The sequence below is a fragment of the Oncorhynchus keta genome, chromosome 2, assembly GCF_023373465.1.
Source record: "Oncorhynchus keta strain PuntledgeMale-10-30-2019 chromosome 2, Oket_V2, whole genome shotgun sequence".
NCBI classification, from domain to species: Eukaryota; Metazoa; Chordata; class Actinopteri; order Salmoniformes; family Salmonidae; genus Oncorhynchus; species Oncorhynchus keta.
The window spans coordinates 31,782,738-31,805,074 of NC_068422.1; the positions used below are offsets into that span (position 1 = coordinate 31,782,738).

At 44.5% G+C, this 22,337-nt stretch overlaps 1 protein-coding gene across 2 annotated transcripts in view; it reads left to right on the top strand.

Moving 5' to 3' along the window:
- Nucleotides 1-22,337, top strand: part of LOC118399352 (spectrin beta chain, non-erythrocytic 1) — a 119,068-nt gene that overhangs the window by 65,902 nt on the left and 30,829 nt on the right. For both annotated transcript variants that reach the window (XM_035795379.2, XM_035795370.1), the window contains 2 exons: nt 1,682-1,855; nt 19,436-19,527. In XM_035795379.2, coding sequence (XP_035651272.1) covers nt 1,682-1,855; nt 19,436-19,527 — 266 coding nt within the window. The remainder of the gene's footprint in view (nt 1-1,681; nt 1,856-19,435; nt 19,528-22,337) is intronic.

The window sequence follows — 22,337 nt, forward strand, 5'->3', positions numbered from 1 at the left end:
CTTGCTAGGTGAATTACATTAAATATAAAATGTTTAGTTTTCTTCCAGACCCCCAAAAAATGAACAATTTTAATTTTGAGAGTGAAAACAAAAAATATATAAAAGCAGGAAAGATGTAACCGAGAACATAGTTTGGGAAAATACAAAACACAATTTTGGCGGGGAAAATCACATATTTTATAGGACCCCCTTAGAGTTGTTTATTAACCATTATTTTACCGGGTATATTGATGGAAAACAGCACTACTTTATCTTGTACACCAAGGACCCGGGAAAGAGTTGCAGGGGAGAGAAGAGAAAAATGTGCCTATTTGAAAGCAAGAAGAAAATGAATAGCCCTGTATCTTTGTTGAGACTGGGTGTATTGATACATCATCCAAAGTCTAATGAATATCTTCACCATGCTCAAAAGGATATTCAATGTCCGGTAAAAGAAAAACAATCTATCAATAGGTTCCCTCCTTTGCAAGGCATTGGAAAACCTCCCTGGACTTTGTGGTTAAATCTGTCTTTGAAATTCACTACTCGACTGGGGGACCTTTACGATAATTGTATATGTGGGGTACAGAGATGAGGTAGTCATTAAAAAATGACTAATGACGACAATGACGACAGCCAGTCTTACTGGGGTCCGACACAAAGAAAAATACATTACAGATGAAATACTTTACAATTGACATAAATGTAAAAACATTTACATGTAGTGTGCGTGTATACATCGATCAGTTACACATATGTCAGTACATACACACAACAAGTAGGTCACATGTCAGTACATACACACAACAAGTAGGTCACATGGGGGAGAGGCGTTGTGCCGTGAAGTGTTGTTTTATTTGTTTTTTGAAACCAGGTTTGCTATTCACTTGCCCTATATGATATGGAAGGAAGTTCCACGCACTCATGGCTTTGAATAAGGCTTTGAATAATACTGTACGTTTCCTTTAATTTGTTGGCCCCGGGGACTGTGAAAAGACCCCTGGTGGCATGGCTGGTGGGGGAAGTGTTTGTGTCAGTGCTGTGTAAGTTGACTATCCAAACCATTTTGGATTTTCCAACACATTGTTTCTTATAAAAACAAGAAGTGATTCCATCAGTCTTTCCTCAACTCTTAGCCAAGAGACTGGCATGCTTAGTATTCATGTTAGCCCTCTGATTACGATGAAGAGTAAGACGTGCCACTCTGTTTTGGGCCAGATGCAGCTTAACTAGGTTTTTATTTGGATAATAATCCATATAAGATCAAAAAGAACCTTGCTTTTTGGAGTGTGGTGTCATAAAAGCAGAGCATCTCTTTACTATGGACAGACTTCTCCCCATCTTCACAACCATAGAATCGAAATGTTTACACCATGACAGTTTACAATCTAAGGTATCACCAAGTAATTTAGTCTCCTCAACAGCCACATCATTCACTGATATACCATAGATATGTCCCTGTATATAATGTACATTATTTTTTATTGTTGTGTAATAGACACAGGTAAATCCTAAATCTGCCTACCTCAAGGATTAAAGAAGTCTGCTAAGTAGGTCATCAGCCAAGGGAGTTACAATACACAAAACCAAACAGTTTAGATTGTTGGCAGTAGAATATCAGTTACATGAAGCGTTTGAGTGACACTAATGTAATTTGCCTGTGTTAATACCACCTATCCCACTCTTTCTTTCCCCTCTGCAGCCCAAGCCCACTAAGGGGCGCATGCGTATCCACTGCCTGGAGAACGTGGACAAGGCCCTGCAGTTCCTCAAGGAGCAGAGGGTCCACCTAGAAAACATGGGCTCTCATGACATTGTCGACGGCAACCACCGCCTCACCCTTGGCCTCATCTGGACCATCATCCTCCGCTTCCAGGTCAGCTGACCACCCAGTACTCCTCTCTCGTTTCTCGCACACTTTCGCTCTCTCTTTCAAGAATGTATTTGGCATGTGCTAATCAGACCTGGGCTTAAATACATGTGTATTTGGGTATCTGGTATTTAAAACACTTTTTTAAACAAGTATTTTATTTGAGCATTTGAATGGTTATTTGTAAAAAAAAAATAAAATAAATAAACTGTATAATGTGCGAGTGCACAGTTGGAAAAGGGATTTCATTTTATAAGCTGTGTGGATAAAAAGAAAATGTGTCTACTTAAATCCACTGATGTGTGTGAAAATGTACAGTAGATGGCAAGGAATGTGGGTGGGTATGAATTTGTGTGGAGTGTGGACTGGGCGGGCCTAATCTTGAATAAAATAGTGCAGTACCTTCACCTGGGTGGTTCAAGCCCTGAATGCCGATTGGCTGACAGCTGTGGTATCAGACCTTATACCATGGGTATGACAAAACATTTATTTTTACAGCTCTAATTACATTGGTAGCCAGTTTATAAAAGCAATAAGGCACCTCAGGGGTTTGTAGTACAGTATATGGCCAAACCACTGCTAAGGGCTATGTCCAGGCACTCCGTGTTGCGTCATGCATAAGAACAGCCCTTGGCCGTGACATATTGGCAAAATGCCATGAAAACAGGAAACTCCCACCCAGAGGCAGCACTCCTCATGGCCGGGGACTTTAATGCAGGAAAACTGAAATCAGTCTTACTTAATTTCTATCAGCATGTGAACTGTGCAACCAGAGGGAACACAACTCTAGACGACCTTTACACCACACACAGAAACGCATACCCCCCCCCTGCCAATTTGACAAATCTGACCATAATTCCATCCTCCTAATTCCTGCCTACAAGCAAGGACTAAAGCAGGAAGCACCAGTGACTTGGTTAATAAAGAAGTGGTCAGTTGACGCAGATGCTAAGCTACAGGACTGTTTTGCACAGACTGGAATATGTTCCGGGATTCCTCTGATGGCATTGAGGAGTACACCACATCAGTCACTGGTGTCGTGTCTTTGGCTATGCCGGATTAAATGATATGACATGCTATTCTATAAAATAATGTATCCGTAATTAAAATGACCTGATTGAGCTAATCATGTACATGTAATTGACTAGAGAGTCGGGGCACCACAAAATAATATTTATAGAGCTGTTATCTTCTGAATAAACTCTTAAAGACCTAGTAATATTTTACATCAATAGTCAATATTAATCGTCACCTTAATTCAGTCTCATCTAACAGCTTGTTACACAAAAGAAAAGGGTTTGAGTGAAAGAGCAGGAAGACTGAGGAACAAAAGGCGAAGCTGTGCTATCGTAAATACAAAATCTTATGCATTCTAAATTACCGCCCATTTGGAAAAGGAAAATGCAATAAATATTTACTCTGAGCTGCGCTTCAGTAGGTTGGTGTTAGATGGAAGGCCGTGTTGCCAAACCGAGTCCTTTGTCCTTTGAAGAATATCTCTGCTGGTAAATTAGATATGTTGTAGTAACATCGTTGTGTGGTAGACGGGATACTCTGTCTGTTCCTTCCTAACCTGCGTTTGCAGCTGCTGTTGCCAACTCAACGGCTAGGAGGTATCAATTCTGCAGTGAATAAGAGTTCAAAGTTCAACCAAAGCTCACGCTGATGTTGGCTTCGTTCTGTAGTTATTATCTGAAGCATTCTGACATTGGACCGTCGTCCTCACATCCTCGGAACAGGAGGTTACATTGTCGTCAAGGCTTTATATAGGAAGGAAGAGGAGGGCGTGTTTGAAAAGTTTTATAGCCCATGTCCCTTCACAGGGGCGGGCCACTGATTGAGCCTACCTTATGAAAATCCAAATCTCACATTTTAGAAGCTAAAATCACATTTCATCCCATCACGAATGATTTCATATTCAAACATTTAAATTGAACAACAATTTAATGTGAATCTGATAACTCTGTGTAGACTTTCCACTGTAGAGTTTGTCATCTTATCATTGATGAGAATGTCTCAGATGACAACCAAACTGACATCATATTCATTAAGTACCACCACATATGGTCAATTGGTCGGATTACCAGAATATAGTTCATTTCCCCCCACTTACTGAAGTTCCCAGAATCTCTATGTTAACCAAGGGTTTTGCAAATGTAAAATCAGTAGGGTAGAGAGGGGGAAAGAGGTATTTATGACTGTCATGAACCTACCCCCAGGCCAACGTCATGACACTGGCTTCTACAATAAGTGCATCAACAACATCGTCCCCACAGTGTACGTACAGTGACTGTACGTACATATCCCAACATACCCCAACCAGAAACCAGGCAACATCCGCACTGAGCCAAAGGGTAGAACTGCCACATTCAATGAGCGGGACTCTTATAAGAAATCCCGCTATGCCCTCAGACAAACCATCAAACAGGCAAAACGCCAATACAGGACTAAGATTGAATCGTACTACACCGGCTTCGACACTCGTCAGATGTGGCAGGGCCTGCAAACTATTACAGACTACTAAGAGAAGCACAGCCACGCGCTGCCCAGTGACACGAGCCTACCAGATGAGCTAAATCACTTCTATGCTCGATTCGAGGAAAGCAACACTGAGGCATGCATGAGAGCATCAGCTGTTCTGGACGACTGTGTGATCACTCTCTCCGTAGCAGACGTGAGTAAGAACTTTAAACAGGTCAACATTCACAAACCCGCTTGTCCAGACGGATTACCAGGACGGGTGCTCCAGGCATGTGCTGACCAACTGGTGGGTGTCGTCCCTGACATTTTCAACATGTCTCTGATTGTGTCTGTAATACCAACATGTTTCAAGCAGACCACCATAGTCCCTGTGCCCAAGAACACTAAGGTAACCTGCCTAAATGACAGACCCGTAGCCATGAAGTGCTTTGAAAGGCTGGTCATCGCTCACATTAATACCATTATCCCAGAAACCCTAGACCCACTCCAATTTGCATACCGCTCAAACAGATCCACAGATGATGCAATCTCTATTGCACTCCACACTGCCCTTTCCCACCTGGACAAAAGGAACACCAACGTGAGAATGCTTTTCATTGACTACAGCTCAGTGTTCAACACCATAGTGCCCTCAAAGCTCATCATTAAGCTAAGGATCGTGGGACTAAACAACTCCCTCTGCAACTGGATCCTGGACTTCCTGACTGGCCACACCCAGGTGGTAAGGGTAGGTGACAACACATCTGCCACGCTGATCCTCAACACTGGAGCCACTTCGGGGTGAGTGCTAAGTCCCCTGTTCTCCCTGTTCACCCACAACTGCATGACCAGGCACGACTCCAACACCATCATTAAGTTTGCAGACGACACAACAGTGGTAGGCCTGATCACTGACAATGACGGGACAGTCTATATAGGGAGGAGGTCAGAGACCTGGCAGGGTGGTGCCAGAATAAAAACCTATCCCTTAACGTAATCAAGACAAAGGAGATGATTGTGGACTACAGGAAAAGGAGGACCGAGCATGCCCCCATTCTCATCGACGGGGCAGTAGCGGAGCAGGTTGAGAGCTTCAAGTTTGTTGGTGTCCACATCACCAACAAACTAACATGGTCCAAACACACCAAGAAAGTCGTGAAGAGGGCACGACAAAGCCTATTCCCCCTCAGGAAACTAAAAAGATTTGGCATGGATGCTCAAATCCTCAAAAGGTTTGACAGCTGCAACATCGAGAGCATCCTAACTGGTTGCATCACTGCCTGGTACGGCCCAGTATATCACTGGGGCTAAGCTGCCTGCCATCCAGGACCTCTATACCAGGCGGTGTCAGAGGAAGGCCCTAAAAATTGTCATAGACTCCAGCCACCCCAGTCATAGACTGTTCTCTCTGCTACCGCATGGCAAGCGGTACCGGAGTGCCAAGTTTAGGAATAAAAGGCTTCTCACCAGCTTTTACCCCCAAGCCATAAGACTCCTGAACAGCTAATCAAATGGCTACCCGGATTATGCAGCGTGCAAATGGAAACCACTAGTCAATGGACCTATGGCTGTCCCAATGAAACACACTGATACGGCTCTACACAGTTCCTTTTTATGAAAACCACAAAAAACAAAACGGTCCTCTTCAGTTACAATGGGACAACTCAAATTGAAAGAAGTATGTGGACACCTGCTAGTCGAACATCTCATTCCACAATCATGGGCATAAATATGGAATTGGTCCACCCTTTGCTGCTATAACAGCCTCCACTCTTCTGGGGAGGTTTTCCACTAGATGTTGGAACATTGCTATGGGGACTTGCTTCCATTCAGCCACGAGCATTAGTGAGGTCGGCGTCTAATGTTGGGCGAGAAGGCCTGGCTCACAGTTGACGTTTCAATTCATCCCAAAGGTGTTTGAATGGGTTGAGGTCAGGGCTCTGTACAGGCCAGTCAAGTTCTTCCACACCGATCTCAACAAACCATTTCTGTGTGGACCTCGCTTGAGGGCATGATCATGTTGAATCAGGAAAGGGCCTTCCCCAAACGGTTGCCCAAAATTTGGAAACACAGAATTGTCTAGAATGTCATTGTATGCTGTAGCGTTAAGATTTCCCTTCACTGGAACTAAGGCGCCTGAACCATGAAAAACAGCCCAGATCATTATTCTTCCTCCACCAAACTTTACAGTTCGCTACATGCCCGAATGCATAGTGCCTTCTTCTGGCATCTGCCAAACCCAGATTTGTCCATTTGATGACTGCCAGACGGTGAAGCGTGATTCATCACTCCAGAGAACGTGTTTCCACTGCTCCAGAGTCCAATGGAGGCGAGCTTTACACCACTCCAGCCGACGCTTGGCGTTGCACATGGTGATCTTAGGCTTGTGTGCGGCTGCTCGGATATGGAAACCCATTTCATGAAGTTTCTGACGAACAGTTCTTGTGCTGATGTTGCTTCCAGAGGCAGTTCGGAACTCGGTAGTGAGTGTTGCAACCGAGAACACAGTTTTTGCGGGCTTCAGCACTCGTCGATCCCATTCTTTGAGCTTATGTGACCTACCACTTCGCGGCTGAGCCGTTGTTGCTCCTAGCCATTTCCACTTCACAATAACAGCACTTACAGATGACCAGGGCAGCTCTAGCAGGGCAGAAATCTTACAAACTGACTTGTTGGAAAGGTGGCATCCTATGACCGTGCCACAAAAGTTACTGAGCTCTTAAGTACAAGCCATTCTACTGCCAGTGTTTGTCTATGGAGATGGCAGGGCTGTATGCTTTTTTATACACCTGTTAGCAACGGGTGTGACTAAATTGCAGAATCCACAAATTTGAATGGGTGTCCACATACTGGTGTACTTTTATATACTACATTTATTTGCACTGGTGAGCGAGTTACACAACTGTAACTCCTTGACTCAACTAGTTAGCAAATGTTGTTTGCATGTAGTTTTCGTAAGTCTTCTCTCAAGCGCATCGCACTGTTGGCTAGCAATCGGTCCATCTCACAAATGTGTCCCACATGCAATAATGTCAGCACACAGTAAATAATACAGTCTGGGCTAAAAAAAAAAAAAAAGTAACCAGGGGGTTACATACACCCCTTACAAAAGAAACCTCCCAACAAGTCCCTACACCTTTGACCTCAAAAGTATGAAATAGGTTAATATTTACACAGTATTGTCAGCATGTCAGAGCTTGACATTGTAAAAGTACACATATACACATGTAAACATAGACCATGTTTCATCCAAGAAAAATAAAATAACTCAAAGGAATGCTTCTCAAAACATCAGCAGTACTTATACCTTTGTTACCCTTTTCATACCGAAGATGCTGCAAAATACCCATATACCTCAGTGTACTACAGTAGTGTTGTGAGGTGTACCTAACTCATCACAAGACCGCTTAACTACTGGCAGTTTTGGGATGACCCGAGTGTCCACTGTTGACCTGGAAGGCAGGACAGTTTCCTCCTTCTGGATTTAGAAACTGCCTGGTAAGGTCATCCTCTGAATTGCTTTCTTCTGCCTCAAATCCATCCGACAGCAAGGGGATGGGGACTGGATAGCAACGCTCCCTGTGGGCTGTTCAGTTTTCCTCCTCCTGTGGCTGGCAGAGTTTCATCTTGATCAGTGTGCTCCACTATCTGGCTAATGGGCAGCATGTGGTTCCTGTGCAGGGTTTTCATTGGTCCACGGCCATTTTCCGGCTTTACCTGGTAGGTGGGTAGGCCTGGGAGCTTCTTTGAGATGAGGTATGGCTCAGTCTTACATCAGTTGGCTATCTTGTGCTTTCCGGGCACGCCAACATTTTGGAGGAGGACTCCAGGCTGGAGGTCTTAATGCTTCACCTTCTTGTCCCCATGAGCCTTCTTTGCAGCATTTTTCCACCCTGCAGCACTTCATGCAAGGTTGTACGCCTCATGTAGCGGGTCTTTGAGCTTGACTGTGTACTGCAGTTAGTCACTTGAAGGGCTTCCCTCAGGGTTCACTCCGAAATACAGGTGGACTGGTAGCCTTAACTCTCTCCCAAACAAACATGAGGTGGTATGGTGAGAAACCAATGGAGTCGTTCTTTGTGCAGTTGTAGGCGTGCACAAGGTGAGCTATATGCTGGCCCCCGGTGGACTTCTGCTTGGACCCAGAATGCCAAGCATGTTCAGCAGCATAGGGTTGAAGCATTCCACCTTTGCGTTCCCTTGAGGATGATAGGGAGAGGTTATTGACTTCTTTACCCCCACAAGGGTTAGCATTTGGTGGATCAGTCGGCTCTCGAAGTATCTTCCTTGACTGTAGTGGACTCTTGTTTATAGTGTACAAAGAACTTCTCCCACGTCTTTGGCCACTGTGCTTACAAGCTGGTCCTTTAGGGTATGCCTGGGCATAGTGGGTGAAGTGGTCTGTAATGATGAGGATGTTGCTGATGTTTCTGCTGTCATTCTCCAGTGTCAGGAAGTCGATGCAGATCAGCTCCATGGGTGACAAGCTCAGCGGCCCATGGGGGTAGTGTCTTCCAATGGATACACCTTGCACAGTTCATGCAGTGTTGCTCAATGTCGCAAGACATGCGAGGCCAGTAAAATCTTGCTTGGACAAGTCATATCATCATGCGGTGACTTCATAACAGCATGGTGGTACTCTTGGGGCAGGACCAGCTGTCTCTGTCAAACTGAACGGCAGGTCTTGGGGTTCCTGTACAGCACTCCATCTCTGTATGAGCATGTCCCATGACCCCAGGAGAATGGCTTCTTCTGGCTTTGTGTTTCTGCTTAAGAATGGCTGCTTTCTTAACCCCAGGGCCTGGCTGATGGTGGATATCACTGGGCATTTTATCGCAGGGGCTGTAGTCACACAAAACAATAAAAATGTTGTCATAATTCACTTTCAAGCTCATTTGAATTGGAAGAGGTAGCTACGGGTTGAGGCTTTACCATAAATTATACCAATTAATCCACTTATTGAAGATGTTTTGAGATATGGACTATCTTGCTAGCATACAGTCACTGCTGTGCCTGTCCTGTCCTTTCCACCCGCCTCGCTCTGCATGCTCTGCCTGCCTGCTTCTGTAGAGTTTTTTTTGCTTTCATCTCATCTCATTCCCAGAGGTCTGTGCTACTTAATTTGTTTCTTACAGCTTTTTATCTTTAGCTTCCAAAAAACGGTTTTCTTTCTCTTCTTAGCTCACTGACTTTACATTGAATCTGTTCAGACTCCTCTTCACTAATGTATGAGCTCGATCTTAGCTGTGTAACATCCTCCCTCCTCTAAAATCACCTTAGTTTTGCTCCACTGAGCTCTGAGAGCAGGAAGTAAGTCCTGCCCTCGTATGACCGGGTGCAGTCTGCTAAATCTATGGCTCTGCCATTGGCTCAGATGACTGATTATTCGAGCCATCACCATCCAAGCCATCGCCCCTCCCAAACATATCCAAGTTTCTCAGAAGGACGTGTCATCAAACGTTCCTGTTCTGTTGGCCTTGTCTCCCTTTATTTGACACCTGTTTGTAATTTGGGACCTTTGACTTAAACATCCTTTCCTTGTACAGCATGTTTCATGACCTCACGAGAAAGGCTTCTTCTGGGTTTGTGTTTCTTCTTAGGAAGGGTTACTTTCTTAACCCCAGGGCCTGGCTGACTGTGGATAACACTTGGCCCCAGAGCTGTGAGCATCACAGATCCTCAGGACTCAGGCAGGATAGCCCATCGATCTTCAGAGTAGTGAATTTCACATAGGCTTCAGGGACAGCCCCGGGCGGGACTCCTTTGTTCACAGTTGCCCTCTCAGAGATACTGCCTGAAGAGACTTTGGCAGTCATTACTCAGCAAATGGCTCTGACTCCCTTGATGAGGGGATTTCAACCCAGTCTCCATCCTCTTCAGCACTGATGTGTGAGCATCCTGACAGGGAGTCGGCATCAATGTTCACTCGCCCTGGCCTGTACTGCAACTTGAACTCGTAGTTGGTGAGAGTGGTCATCTACCTCTGGCCTGTGGCATTCAGCTTGGCAGTGGTTTGCACGTAGGGGAAGTTATTGTCCGTGGGCACCAAGAGCTTTGCGCCGTACAGATAATCATGAAACTTGTCCGACATGGCCCACTTTAACCCCAGGAACTCAAGCTTGTGCGCTGAATATGTATTCTCTGTCCTGGACAAGCCCCGGCTTGCATAATCCACTGGTCTCCATCCCTCAGAGTACTGCTGGTACAGCACTCCATCCAGTCCACTCAGACTGGTGTTGGTTGTGCAAGATGTAGGGCTTTTCAGGGATAGCAAATGCAAGCACAGGTGAGCTGGTGAGGCATTCAATGATGTTCTGGAAGGCTCTCTCACACTCTGCTATCCATAGTTCTCTAAACAGCTCTTTCTCCTTTAGGTAGTTTACTCCAGGGGGAGTGATTGGCTTGCCATTTTTGGCCCCCGTCTTGGGGGCATAACTTCTGGACAGCGTATCTTTTCACGGACCTCCAGTAGTATCCGCACAACCCAGAAATGACTGGAGGGCCTTGAGTTTTTCTGGTCCAGGACCTTCATCAGCCTTTCCTTATGTTCCTCCAAGGTTTTCCCAAACACCACGAGGTTGTCCAGGTAGACCAGCACACAAGGAGGTTCATGTAGCCGACAGCCTTCTCCATTAATAGTTGGAAAGTAGCTGGGGCTCCAGTGACTCTGAGGCATCCTCTCTAATTGGTAGAAACCAAGAGGGCAGATAAACACGGTCTTCTCCTTGTTGGCCTTGTGCATGGGGATCTGGTAATAGCCACTGCAATGATCGAGGATGGAGAACTACTTGATCCCTGACAGACAGACAGATAGTCCGTCAGCTCTCAAGTGTTTCCAAACATTATCTACATCTGTGGGTGCCATACTTCGGAACCTCTCGCTCAATGGTCATTCATTGGTGAGTCTGAGCATGTGTTCCACTCCACTTGCACAACCCACCTCCTATTCGTTTAAAGAAAACACTTTGGCCCATTCCTTCAGTCTCCTTTGCAACCGTTCTTTCCATTGTGGGGGAACGGGATAGTTGCCGAAGTCAAGGAGGTCAGGGTTGAGTGTTTCTTCTTTACTGGTGACTTCTGTGTGGGATATGTGAGCTACTGGATGCAGTTCGGCCAACTTAAGATTGGGTTGTAGTGTGACTGCCTCAATGCTTTCATTCTTCACCCTTAGAGGGGAGATGCTGCTGCCATCTTCAGCAGGAACAGTAACCACACTGCTGGTTATCAGGACAGAAGCTGGCAGCTCCCAATACAGAGCCTCTAAGCAGAGTTGAACCTCATGTAAACCTCGATGTTGCCTTCAGCCAGGGTCACCTTCATTACTGCTATGACAGACTTCAGTTCTTCCACCTGTCTGCAGAGAGGTCCCAGCATTTAATGTTGTCTCTGATTTCGGTCCCAGCAGTTAATGTTGTCTCTTTCTGAGGTTGGAGTTGGGATACTGGGATTCTATGAGAGTGCTTCTCTTCTTCCCTCAGCTTTTGCAGTCGAACTGGAAATGTAGGTGGCCTCTCTCTTCTCTCTCTGTTGAAGATGCACCAGGATATCAGTGTTGTACATCACTCCCTTGATGATCTGGTTAACTTGTGCGACGTCGACCCTGGACTCATCAATGCCTCTTCACTCTGACCTGTGACGACTTCTCTAGTCAAAAGAGGAAATCGGAGATTACATTTACATTTAAGTCATTTAGCAGACGCTCTTATCCAGAGCGACTTACATATTGGTGCATTCACCTTATGACATCCAGTGGAACAGCCACTTTACAATAGTGCATCTAAATCTTTTAAGGGGGGTGAGAAGGATTACTTTATCCTATCCTAGGTATTCCTTAAAGAGGTGGGGTTTCAGGTGTCTCCGAAAGGTGTTGATTGACTCCGCTGTCCTGGCGTCGTGAGGGAGTGTGTTCCACCATTGGGGAGCCAGAGCAGCGAACAGTTTTGACTGGGCTGAGCGGGAACTGTACTTCCTCAGTGGTAGGGAGGCGAGCAGGCCAGAGGTGGATGAACGCAGTGCCCTTGTTTGGGTGTAGGGCCTGATCAGAGCCTGGAGGTACTGAGGTGCCGTTCCCCTCACAGCTCCGTAGGCAAGCACCATGGTCTTGTAGCGGATGCGAGCTTCAACTGGAAGCCAGTGGAGAGAGCGGAGGAGCGGGGTGACGTGAGAGAACTTGGGAAGGTTGAACACCAGACGGGCTGCAGCGTTCTGGATGAGTTGTAGGGGTTTAATGGCACAGGCAGGGAGCCCAGCCAACAGCGAGTTGCAGTAATCCAGACGGGAGATGACAAGTGCCTGGATTAGGACCTGCGCCGCTTCCTGTGTGAGGCAGGGTCGTACTCTGCGGATGTTGTAGAGCATGAACCTACAGGAACGGGCCACCGCCTTGATGTTAGTTGAGAACGACAGGGTGTTGTCCAGGATCACGCCAAGGTTCTTAGCGCTCTGGGAGGAGGACACAATGGAGTTGTCAACCGTGATGGCGAGATCATGGAACGGGCAGTCCTTCCCCGGGAGGAAGAGCAGCTCCGTCTTGCCGAGGTTCAGCTTGAGGTGGTGATCCGTCATCCACACTGATATGTCTGCCAGACATGCAGAGATGCGATTCACCACCTGGTCATCAGAAGGAGGAAAGAAGAAGATTAATTGTGTGTCGTCTGCATAGCAATGATAGGAGAGACCATGTGAGGTTATGACAGAGCCAAGTGACTTGGTGTATAGCGAGAATAGGAGAGGGCCTAGAACAGAGCCCTGGGGGACACCAGTGGTGAGAGCGCGTGGTGAGGAGACAGATTCTCGCCACGCCACCTGGTAGGAGCGACCTGTCAGGTAGGACGCAATCCAAGCGTGGGCCGCGCCGGAGATGCCCAACTCGGAGAGGGTGGAGAGGAGGATCTGATGATTCACAGTATCGAAGGCAGCCGATAGGTCTAGAAGGATGAGAGCAGAGGAGAGAGAGTTAGCTTTAGCGGTGCGGAGCGCCTCCGTGATACAGAGAAGAGCAGTCTCAGTTGAATGACTAGTCTTGAAACCTGACTGATTTGGATCAAGAAGGTCATTCTGAGAGAGATAGCGGTAGAGCTGGCCAAGGACGGCACGTTCAAGAGTTTTGGAGAGAAAAGAAAGAAGGGATACTGGTCTGTAGTTGTTGACATCAGAGGGATCGAGTGTAGGTTTTTTCAGAAGGGGTGCAACTCTCGCTCTCTTGAAGACTGAAGGGACGTAGCCAGCGGTCAGGGATGAGTTGATGAGCGAGGTGAGGTAAGGGAGAAGGTCTCCGGAAATGGTCTGGAGAAGAGAGGAGGGGATAGGGTCGAGCGGGCAGGTTGTTGGGCGGCCGGCCGTCACAAGACTCGAGATTTCATCTGAGAGAGAGGGGAGAAAGAGGTCAGAGCACCGGGTAGGGCAGTGTGAGCAGAACCAGCGGTGTCGTTTGACTTAGCAAACGAGGATCGGATGTCGTCGACCTTCTTTTCAAAATGGTTGACGAAGTCATCTGCAGAGAGGGAGGAGGGGCGGGGGAGGGGAGGAGGATTCAGGAGGGAGGAGAAGGTGGCAAAGAGCTTCCTAGGGTTAGAGGCAGATGCTTGGAATTTAGAATGGTAGAAAGTGGCTTTAGCAGCAGAGACAGAGGAGGAAAATGTAGAGAGGAGGGAGCGAAAGGATGCCAGGTCCGCAGGGAGGCGAGTTTTCCTCCATTTCCGCTCAGCTGCCCGGAGCCCTGTTCTGTGAGCTCGCAATGAGTCGTCGAGCCACGGAGCGGGGAGGGGAGGACCGAGCCGGCCTGGAAGATAGGGGACATAGAGAGTCAAAGGATGCAGAAAGGGAGGAGAGGAGGGTTGAGGAGGCAGAATCAGGAGATAGGTTGGAGAAGGTTTGAGCAGAGGGAAGAGATGATAGGATGGAAGAGGAGAGAGTAGCGGGGGAGAGAGAGCGAAGGTTGGGACGGCGCGATACCATCCGAGTAGGGGCAGTGTGGGAAGTGTTGATCTTCTCCCCAGGTTTCTGTCGCAGGCCCTCAAACTTGTAGTAGAGGTGCTCCCATGACTGCTGTGCCGTATGTGTGCTCCAGTATGTTCAATTAGTCCTCTACCAATGCATCTTTGTGGTTAGCTCTTAGCACTGTAGCCACACTCAGAGCAGGGGCCTTGAAACTCTTGATGAGTCTCTTTCTCTTCTCCTGGTTGGAGTATTGCCACTCAGGCAACATCTGGTTTACTTGTGCCATCCATGTCCTCTTCCCCAAAGGGCATTTACACCGTGCCATTGAAAGTCTGCAGTCTTCTGTACGGACTGGCCTCGTAGTGAGATGTCATAGCTTCCTTCAGAACCTTCCCCATGGCTTCAATGATGTATTCAGGTCTTGAGGCTGTGGCTTGGGGTTTGACAAGGTTCTTCAGCTTGCTATCTGAGATCTACTTACTCACCATGAAGGCCTGTAGTTTTATTTTTTTTTGTCCTTTCACTGTTTCAGCTTTTCCATATTAAACTCCATTCTCTTTCCCTCTGATCAATTGGAACTCGCTGTTAAAATGAGAGGGTTCCTAGATGGCTTGATATCGCCACTAATAGTTGGCCTTCTGATAGTGGGATAGTCTTTTCAATGTTTTATATTCACTGTTCACTGCACTGCCTTCATGTACAGTCCTGTTGTTTAATCGTTGCTCATCCATTATCTCAGGATCTCCTGTTAACCATCTCAGCAGTGCCTCCATTTGTAGCCCTCTCTTCTGAGGTACTGGAGTTCATGTCAGTTTGGACCTACAGTAGTATCTAGGTGTGTGGCAATAATAAATGATGTGGTCTGTAAGCAGGCAGCATGTGAAAATGAGTGTGTGGACTGGGTGGGCCTAACCATAAATAAAATGGTCCAGTGCTTCCACCTAGTAGGTAATAAACCCTGAAGAATATTTAGTTTACCCAGTAGGAAATATAATACAGTGCCTTCAGAAAGTATCCACATCCCTTGACTTTTTCCACATATTGTTGTGCTACAGCCTGAATTTGTGACACTGGCCAACACACAATACACCATAATGTCAAAGTGGAATTATGTTTTTAGATTTTCTTACAAATTAATACAACATACAAATCTTAAATGTCTTGAGTCAATAAGTATTCAACCCCTTTGTTATGGCACGCCTAAACAAGTTGTGCAATAATAGTGTTTAACAGGATTTTTGAATGACTACCTCATCTCTGTACTACAGACATACAATTATGTGTAAGGTCCCTCAGTCAAGCAGTGAATTTCAAAAACAAACCACAAAGTCCAGGGAGGTTTTCCAATGCCTCACAAAGAAGGGCACATATTGGTATATGGGTAAAACAAAAGCAGACATTGAATATCCATTTGAGCATGGTGAAGTTATTCATTAGACTTTGGATGGTGTATCAATACACCCAGTTACTACAGAGATACAGGCGTCCTTCCTAACTCAGTTGCTGTAGAGGAAGGCTGGTGACAATGGTGACTTTAAAAACAGTTTATAGTTTAATGGCTGTGGTAGGAGAAAGCTGAAGATGGATCAACAACATTGTAATTACTCCACAGTACTAACCTAAATGACATAGTGAAAAGAATGAAGCCTGTACAAAATAAAATATTCCAAAACATGCATCCTGTTTGCAATAAGGCACTAAAGTAAAACTGCAAAATAAATTAACTTTGTTCTGAATACAAGGCATTATTTTGGGGGCAAATCCAGCACAACACATCACGTAGTTATTACTCTTCATATTTTCAAGCATGGTGGTTGCTGCATCATGTTATGGGTATGCTTGTCATCGGCAAGGACTAGGGAGTTTTTTGGTGGGGGGATAAAAATAAACGGAATAGAGCTAAGCACAGGCAAAATTGTAGAGGGAAACCTGGTTCCGTCTGCTTTCAAACAGACACTGGGAGACAAATGTGTCTTTCAGCATGACAATAACCTAAACACAAGGCCAAATATACACTGGAGTTGCTTAGACCACATTGAATGTTCCTAGTTACAGCTTTAACTTAAATCGTCTTGAAGATCTATGGCAAGACATGAAAATCACTGTCTAGCAATGATCAACAACCAACTTGACAGTACTTGAATAATTTTTGTAATGTGTAAATTATGCACTATCCAGGTTACTCAAAAAGACTCACAGCTGTATTTGCTGCAACATGTGATTCTAACATATCAGGGGTGTGAATACTTATGTAAATGAGGTATTTCATTTTCAATATATTTGCAAAAATGTCTAAAAATAAGCGAGCGGTGTGGTCAGCATTTTGGCATACGGTCGAGAGGCAGAAAGTGGAGCCTGTTGATTACAGTTGATCCTCTCAGTCAGAGACCGTTTATATTTTGTATTTATTTTATTTAACCTTTATTTTGTCAGGGAGTCTTACTGAGACCAATGTCTCTTACAGACTAGCCCTGAATGACAAATGACAGAAAATACACATCAAAATGCGAGCAGAAAGAGAAACTCAGTCCTCAAAAGCAAACACATTCATCAGTAATAAGGTCCTCAATCAGCTTTCTGAATTGCACTAGAGGCACCAGAATATCAAATGTTAAATAAGTTTTAAGATAGTTCCACAAATAAGGTGCAAGAAAACTACAAGCTGATTTACCTAACTCCGTAGAGATCAAAGGAATTTACAGAGTTAGCCATCCCTGAGACCGGGTGTGGGAACTCGTATGTCTAAAGTTTAGTAAAGATGTTAAGTACAGTGGGACTTTTTTGTAAAAGAGCTTTTTAAATGGAAACATAGCTATGTATCAACCTGTGTGACATCAAAGTGAGTCAAACAACTTTCTGGTAGAGAATGCAGTGACGAGTACAAAAATGGTCACCCGTAATAAAGCACAGTGCGCTATGATAAACTGCATCTGATGGCTTTAATGAAGTGGCAGCTGTTCATATAGATGATGTAGTCTAGGTCTGATAGGAACGTCGACTGATAAATCTGCTTTCTACTATTTAGCGAGAGGCTTTCCACAGGTACAAGCAATAAATCCCTCGCTATCCTCACTGTGATCGGGGATGCTCAACTAAATATTCATCATATACTGTTGAAGTCAGACGTTTACATACACTTAGGTTAGAGTCATTAAAACCCGTTTTTCAACCACTCCACAAATGTCTTGTTAACAAACTATAGTTTTGGCAAGTCGGTTAGGACATTTTTTGCGTGACACAAGTAATGTTTCCAACAATTGTTGACAGACAGGTTATTTCACTTATAATTCACTATATCACAATTCCAGTGGGTCAGATGTTTACCTACACTAAGTTGACTGTGCCTTTAAACAGCTTGGAAAATTCCAGAAAATTACGTCATGGCTTTAGAAGCTTCTGATAGGCTAATTTACATAATTTGAGTCAATTGGGAGGTGTGCCTGTGGATGTATTTCAAGGCCTACCTTCAAACTTGGTGCCTCTTTGCTTGACATCATGGGAAAATCTAAAGAAATCAGCCAAGACCTCAGAAAGGAAATTGTAGACCTCTACAAGTTTGGTTCATCCTTGGGAGCAATTTCCAAACTCCTGAAGGTACCACGTTCATCTGTACAAACAATAGTACGCAAGTATAAACACCATGCGACCACGCAGCCTTCATACCGCTCAGGAAGGAGACGCGTTCTGTCTCCTAGAGATGAAGGTACTTTGGTGCGAAAAGTGCAAATCAATCCCAGAACAACAGCAAAGGACCTTGTGAAGATACTGGAGGAAACTGGTACAAAAGTATCTACATCCACAGTAAAACGAGTCCTATGTCGACATAACCTGAAAGGCCGGTCAGCAAGGAAGAAGCCACTGCTCCAAAACCGCTTTAAAAATGCCAGACTACAGTTTGCAACTGCACATGGGGTCAAAGATCGTACTTTTAGGAGAAATGTCCTCTGGTCTGATGAAACAAAAATAGAACTGTTTGGCCATAATGACCATCATATGTTTGGAGGAAAAAGGGGGAGGTTTGCAAGCAGATGAACACCATCCCAACCGTGAAGCACAGGGGTGGCAGCATCATGTTGTGGGGGTGCTTTGCTGTAGGAGGGACTGGTGCACTTCACAAAATAGATGGCTCCATGAGGAAGGAAAATTTATGTGGATATATTGAAGCAACATCTCAAGACACCAGTCAGGGAGTTAAAGCTTGGTCGCAAATGGGTATTCCAAATTGACAATGACCCCAAGCATACTCCCAAAGTTGTGGCAAATGGCGTAAGGACAACAAAGTCAAGGTATTGGAGTGGCCATCACAAAGCCTTGACCTCAATCCTATAGAAAATCTCTGGGCAGAACTGAAAAGGCGTGTGCGAGCAAGGAGGCCTGCAAACCTGACTCAGTTACACCAGGAGGAGGAAGAGGAATGGGCCAAAATTCACCCAACTTATTGTGGGAAGCTTGTGGAAGGCTAACCAAAACGTTTGACCCAAGTTAACCAATTTAAAGGCAATGCTACCAAATACTAATTGAGTGTATGTAAACTTCTGACCCACTGGGAATGTGATGAAATAAATAAAAGAGGAAATAAATCATTCTCTCTACTATTATTCTGACATTTCACATTCTTTAAATAAAGTGGTGATCCTAACTGACCTAAGACGGGGAATTTTTACTAGGATTAATTGTCAGGAATTGTGAAAAACTGAGTTTAAATGTATTTGGCTACGGTGTATGTAAACTTCTGACTTCAACTGTATACTGCATTCATTTGCACTGATGAGCGAATTACACAACTATAAACTGCTTGAAACAACTATTTAGCAAATGTTGATAGCTTGTAGTTTTCATGAGTCTTCTCTCGCACTTTTCACACTGTTGCCTACCAACCGGTCAGTCTCCCAAATATGACCAACATGCAACAATGTCAGCACACAGTAAATAATACCTGTTAGTCCCGGTTAAACAATTAAAAGGTAACCAGAGGGTTACATTTGTATATCAAGAAAGTGCTAAGTGGTGTTTATGTCTGTGTTACTCAATGCAAGTGGGTGTATTCGTGTGTGTGTGTGTGCTCGTATTTGTTGTGTGTGTGTGTGTGTGTGTGTGCTATCGTGTGTGTGAATAGTGGTTGTATCAGTCTTTGGGTCCTGCTGATGGCTGGCGTTGTGACCGTATTCTTTGATATGTGCTTCACAGATCCAGGACATCAGAGTGGAGACGGAGGATAACAAGGAGAAGAAGTCGGCTAAAGATGCTCTGCTGCTCTGGTGCCAGATGAAGACCGCAGGGTTAGTGTCTACACCACCACCAGCCTGAGGCCTACTGTATTCTACTATAGCACAAAGTTTGCAGAAACATCCTGGGGGGGTTTCCAGAAAGATGGTTTAACAAATGCAGTATTCCCTGAACATATCAGGCTTCTCTTAACCAGAAAAGTGAGTCTGGGATTTCTTCCAGTTGCAAAAAATCGCAAAGCAATACACAGCATTTGTATAGAGGTCAAAGGGAAACTGTGTTGGGTTACATTGCTACAGGTTAAGTTGACCAGATACATGATTTATTGTAAAAAATAAATAAAAAAAAGATTAAGTTCCAAAATAAGATCTTCAGAATGATCTAAAGGATCTAGTCGATGTCCAGTAATTCGTTCCATTTGTAATGCACAGCAAACAATTTTAGATTTTCCATAAAGGGATCAGTCATGGTGTTGGACAAGAATCTGATTGGCGGAGATTCCCTGTCTTTATCCACCAGGACAGGCTAAAATCAAGTTAACCTAGGAGGTAACACGTTTGCTTCAGAGCATTCATTGCCATGGTGTCTGATCAGGCTCAACGTCAAGCTCTCTTTCTGGAACTGTAAATTCTGAGTTAGCCAGATCTGTCATATCAGAATTTGAGCAAACTCAATAATCTGTTTTTCTGGAACATCCGTCTGGTCAACAGATTATGGTCCTCAGTTTGGATAGAAAATATCAACATCATCAAGGGTTCCAACTTTGTGGCATCAGTTTGGGGAAGGCCCTTTCCTGTTTCAGCATGACAATGCCCCCATGCACAAAGCGAGTTCCATACAGAAATGGTTTGTTGAGATTGGTGTGGAAGAACTTGATTGGCTTGCACAGAGCCCTGACCTCAACCCCATTGAACACCTTTGGGATGAATTGGAACGCCAACTGTGAGCCAGGACTAATCGCCCAACATTAGTCCCTGACCTCACTAATGCTCGTGGCTGAATGGAAGCAAGTCCCCGTAGCAATGTTCCAACATCTAGTGGAAAGCCTTCCCAGAAGAGTGGAGGCTGTTATAACATCAAAGGGAGACCAACTTCATATTTAAGCCCATGATTGTGGAATGAGATGTCCACATACCTTTTGCTCATATCGTGTATATAGAACAATTTGGCCTATCCCAGTATTTATGGGTGAGTGACAGCCATCTCAGGCATCACATGGCCTTGAAAGAAAAGCATCTAAGATATTTCACGATCAATGCTGTGTTTAACACAATTGATTTGATTAATTTTATTTAATTTCATTCATTGAAACTAAAGAGAATCTGTAGAGGAGCACAGGGTGGAAAACAGAACAGATGAAAGGTTGTCCACTTTTTAAAAAACACAAGAAAGAGGATTTTCAACACCCACTATCTGAGATTGTTCTGAAAATGTTTCTGTAGTTAGTAACAGATACAATTAGCATTTGTGAAACACTCTTTTGTTGAAATATAATTTGATCTCTGAGAAAGCTAATTGATTGCACCCAAATTGGCCATTTTAATTCATAGGATTCAGATAATATTCAATAAATATAGTAACCAACACTAACAACCACGGACCTCCCACACCCCATGCCAATCCCACCCCAACAACCAATATACATTATTAGTGTTTGACAACTAGTATGAAGCTGTGGCTTGGAGTATTGCTTCTCCCCATACTATGAAATGTATTGCCTGTGAATCTTGTGATGGTTCTCCCCTGTTCAGAAAAATATGCATTTGTTGTCACTTGCATTATTTACCATGACATAGTGTGAAAGTACCAGGTTTTGACCACTAGATGCTGCTGTTCTTGCTACTCTCACACTGTTTTATCCATTCTGCTGGTCTCTTGTGTTTATTAAATAGATAGATTTGGCTCATTAGATTTGGCTGTTTATGAAAATAAATAGTGTGGTCATCAAGTCAGTCATCCATGAAATCAATTCAGTTTGTCCTTCTCTTAGCAACCTAATGCTTCAACCCAACTCTCCTTGAATAGTCCAAGTGGCCGCTTTCTAAAAGCGCTATCTCTAGGGACTATCTCTAGGGATTCAAATTTTGTGACAACTCTGATAAAATAATTGCATGGCATTCTTTGTTTAAATAAAAGTTTCGGGAAACTGCTCTATATGTATTGTGGTTAGTGACGTTTACTATTAAACCCAACACAACTCGATATCAATTGTAAAATACTATGCAGTGTGTGTTATTTACCACGCATGGGACAAAGTATATAAAAAAAAACCTAAGCAAGTCTCAGGTCTTAACTTTTGAGTCTCGAGGCTCGAGTCTCAAGTCACAAGTATTAATGGGCAACTATCAAGTAAAGTCCCGTGTTTTATGACAATTCCGTAGCAATGTCAATGCACCCCCTAACTGCCCTGATGCAGAGGTGGTACCACAGGCCCCAAAGTGGTGGGGAAATATGTTTTCCCCTGGTGTCCGGAGCCTTTCCTAATCTGAAAACCCAACCAAATAATATGGTCTGACAGTGATTCATTTGTAGTTGTAAAAAGGTATTTATAAGGGCAATGATGAGTGGGACCAGATTGACATTTGAGTCATTTAGCAGATGCTCTTATCCAGAGCAATTCAGGTTAAGTGCCTTGCTCAAGGGCCCATCTGCAGATATTTTCACCTAGTCAGCTCGGTGATTCAACCAGTGACCTTTCAGTTAATGGCCTAACGCTCTTAACTACAAGGCTACCTGTTGCCTAGGTATACAGATATGTTCTAAACAGGTCACGTGGTTTTAAAGAAATTCTGGAAAAACTCCTGGACCTAGGGAGGATGAAAACCCTGTCAAACTGCAGCAGCCTTGTACTTGTTAATATGAA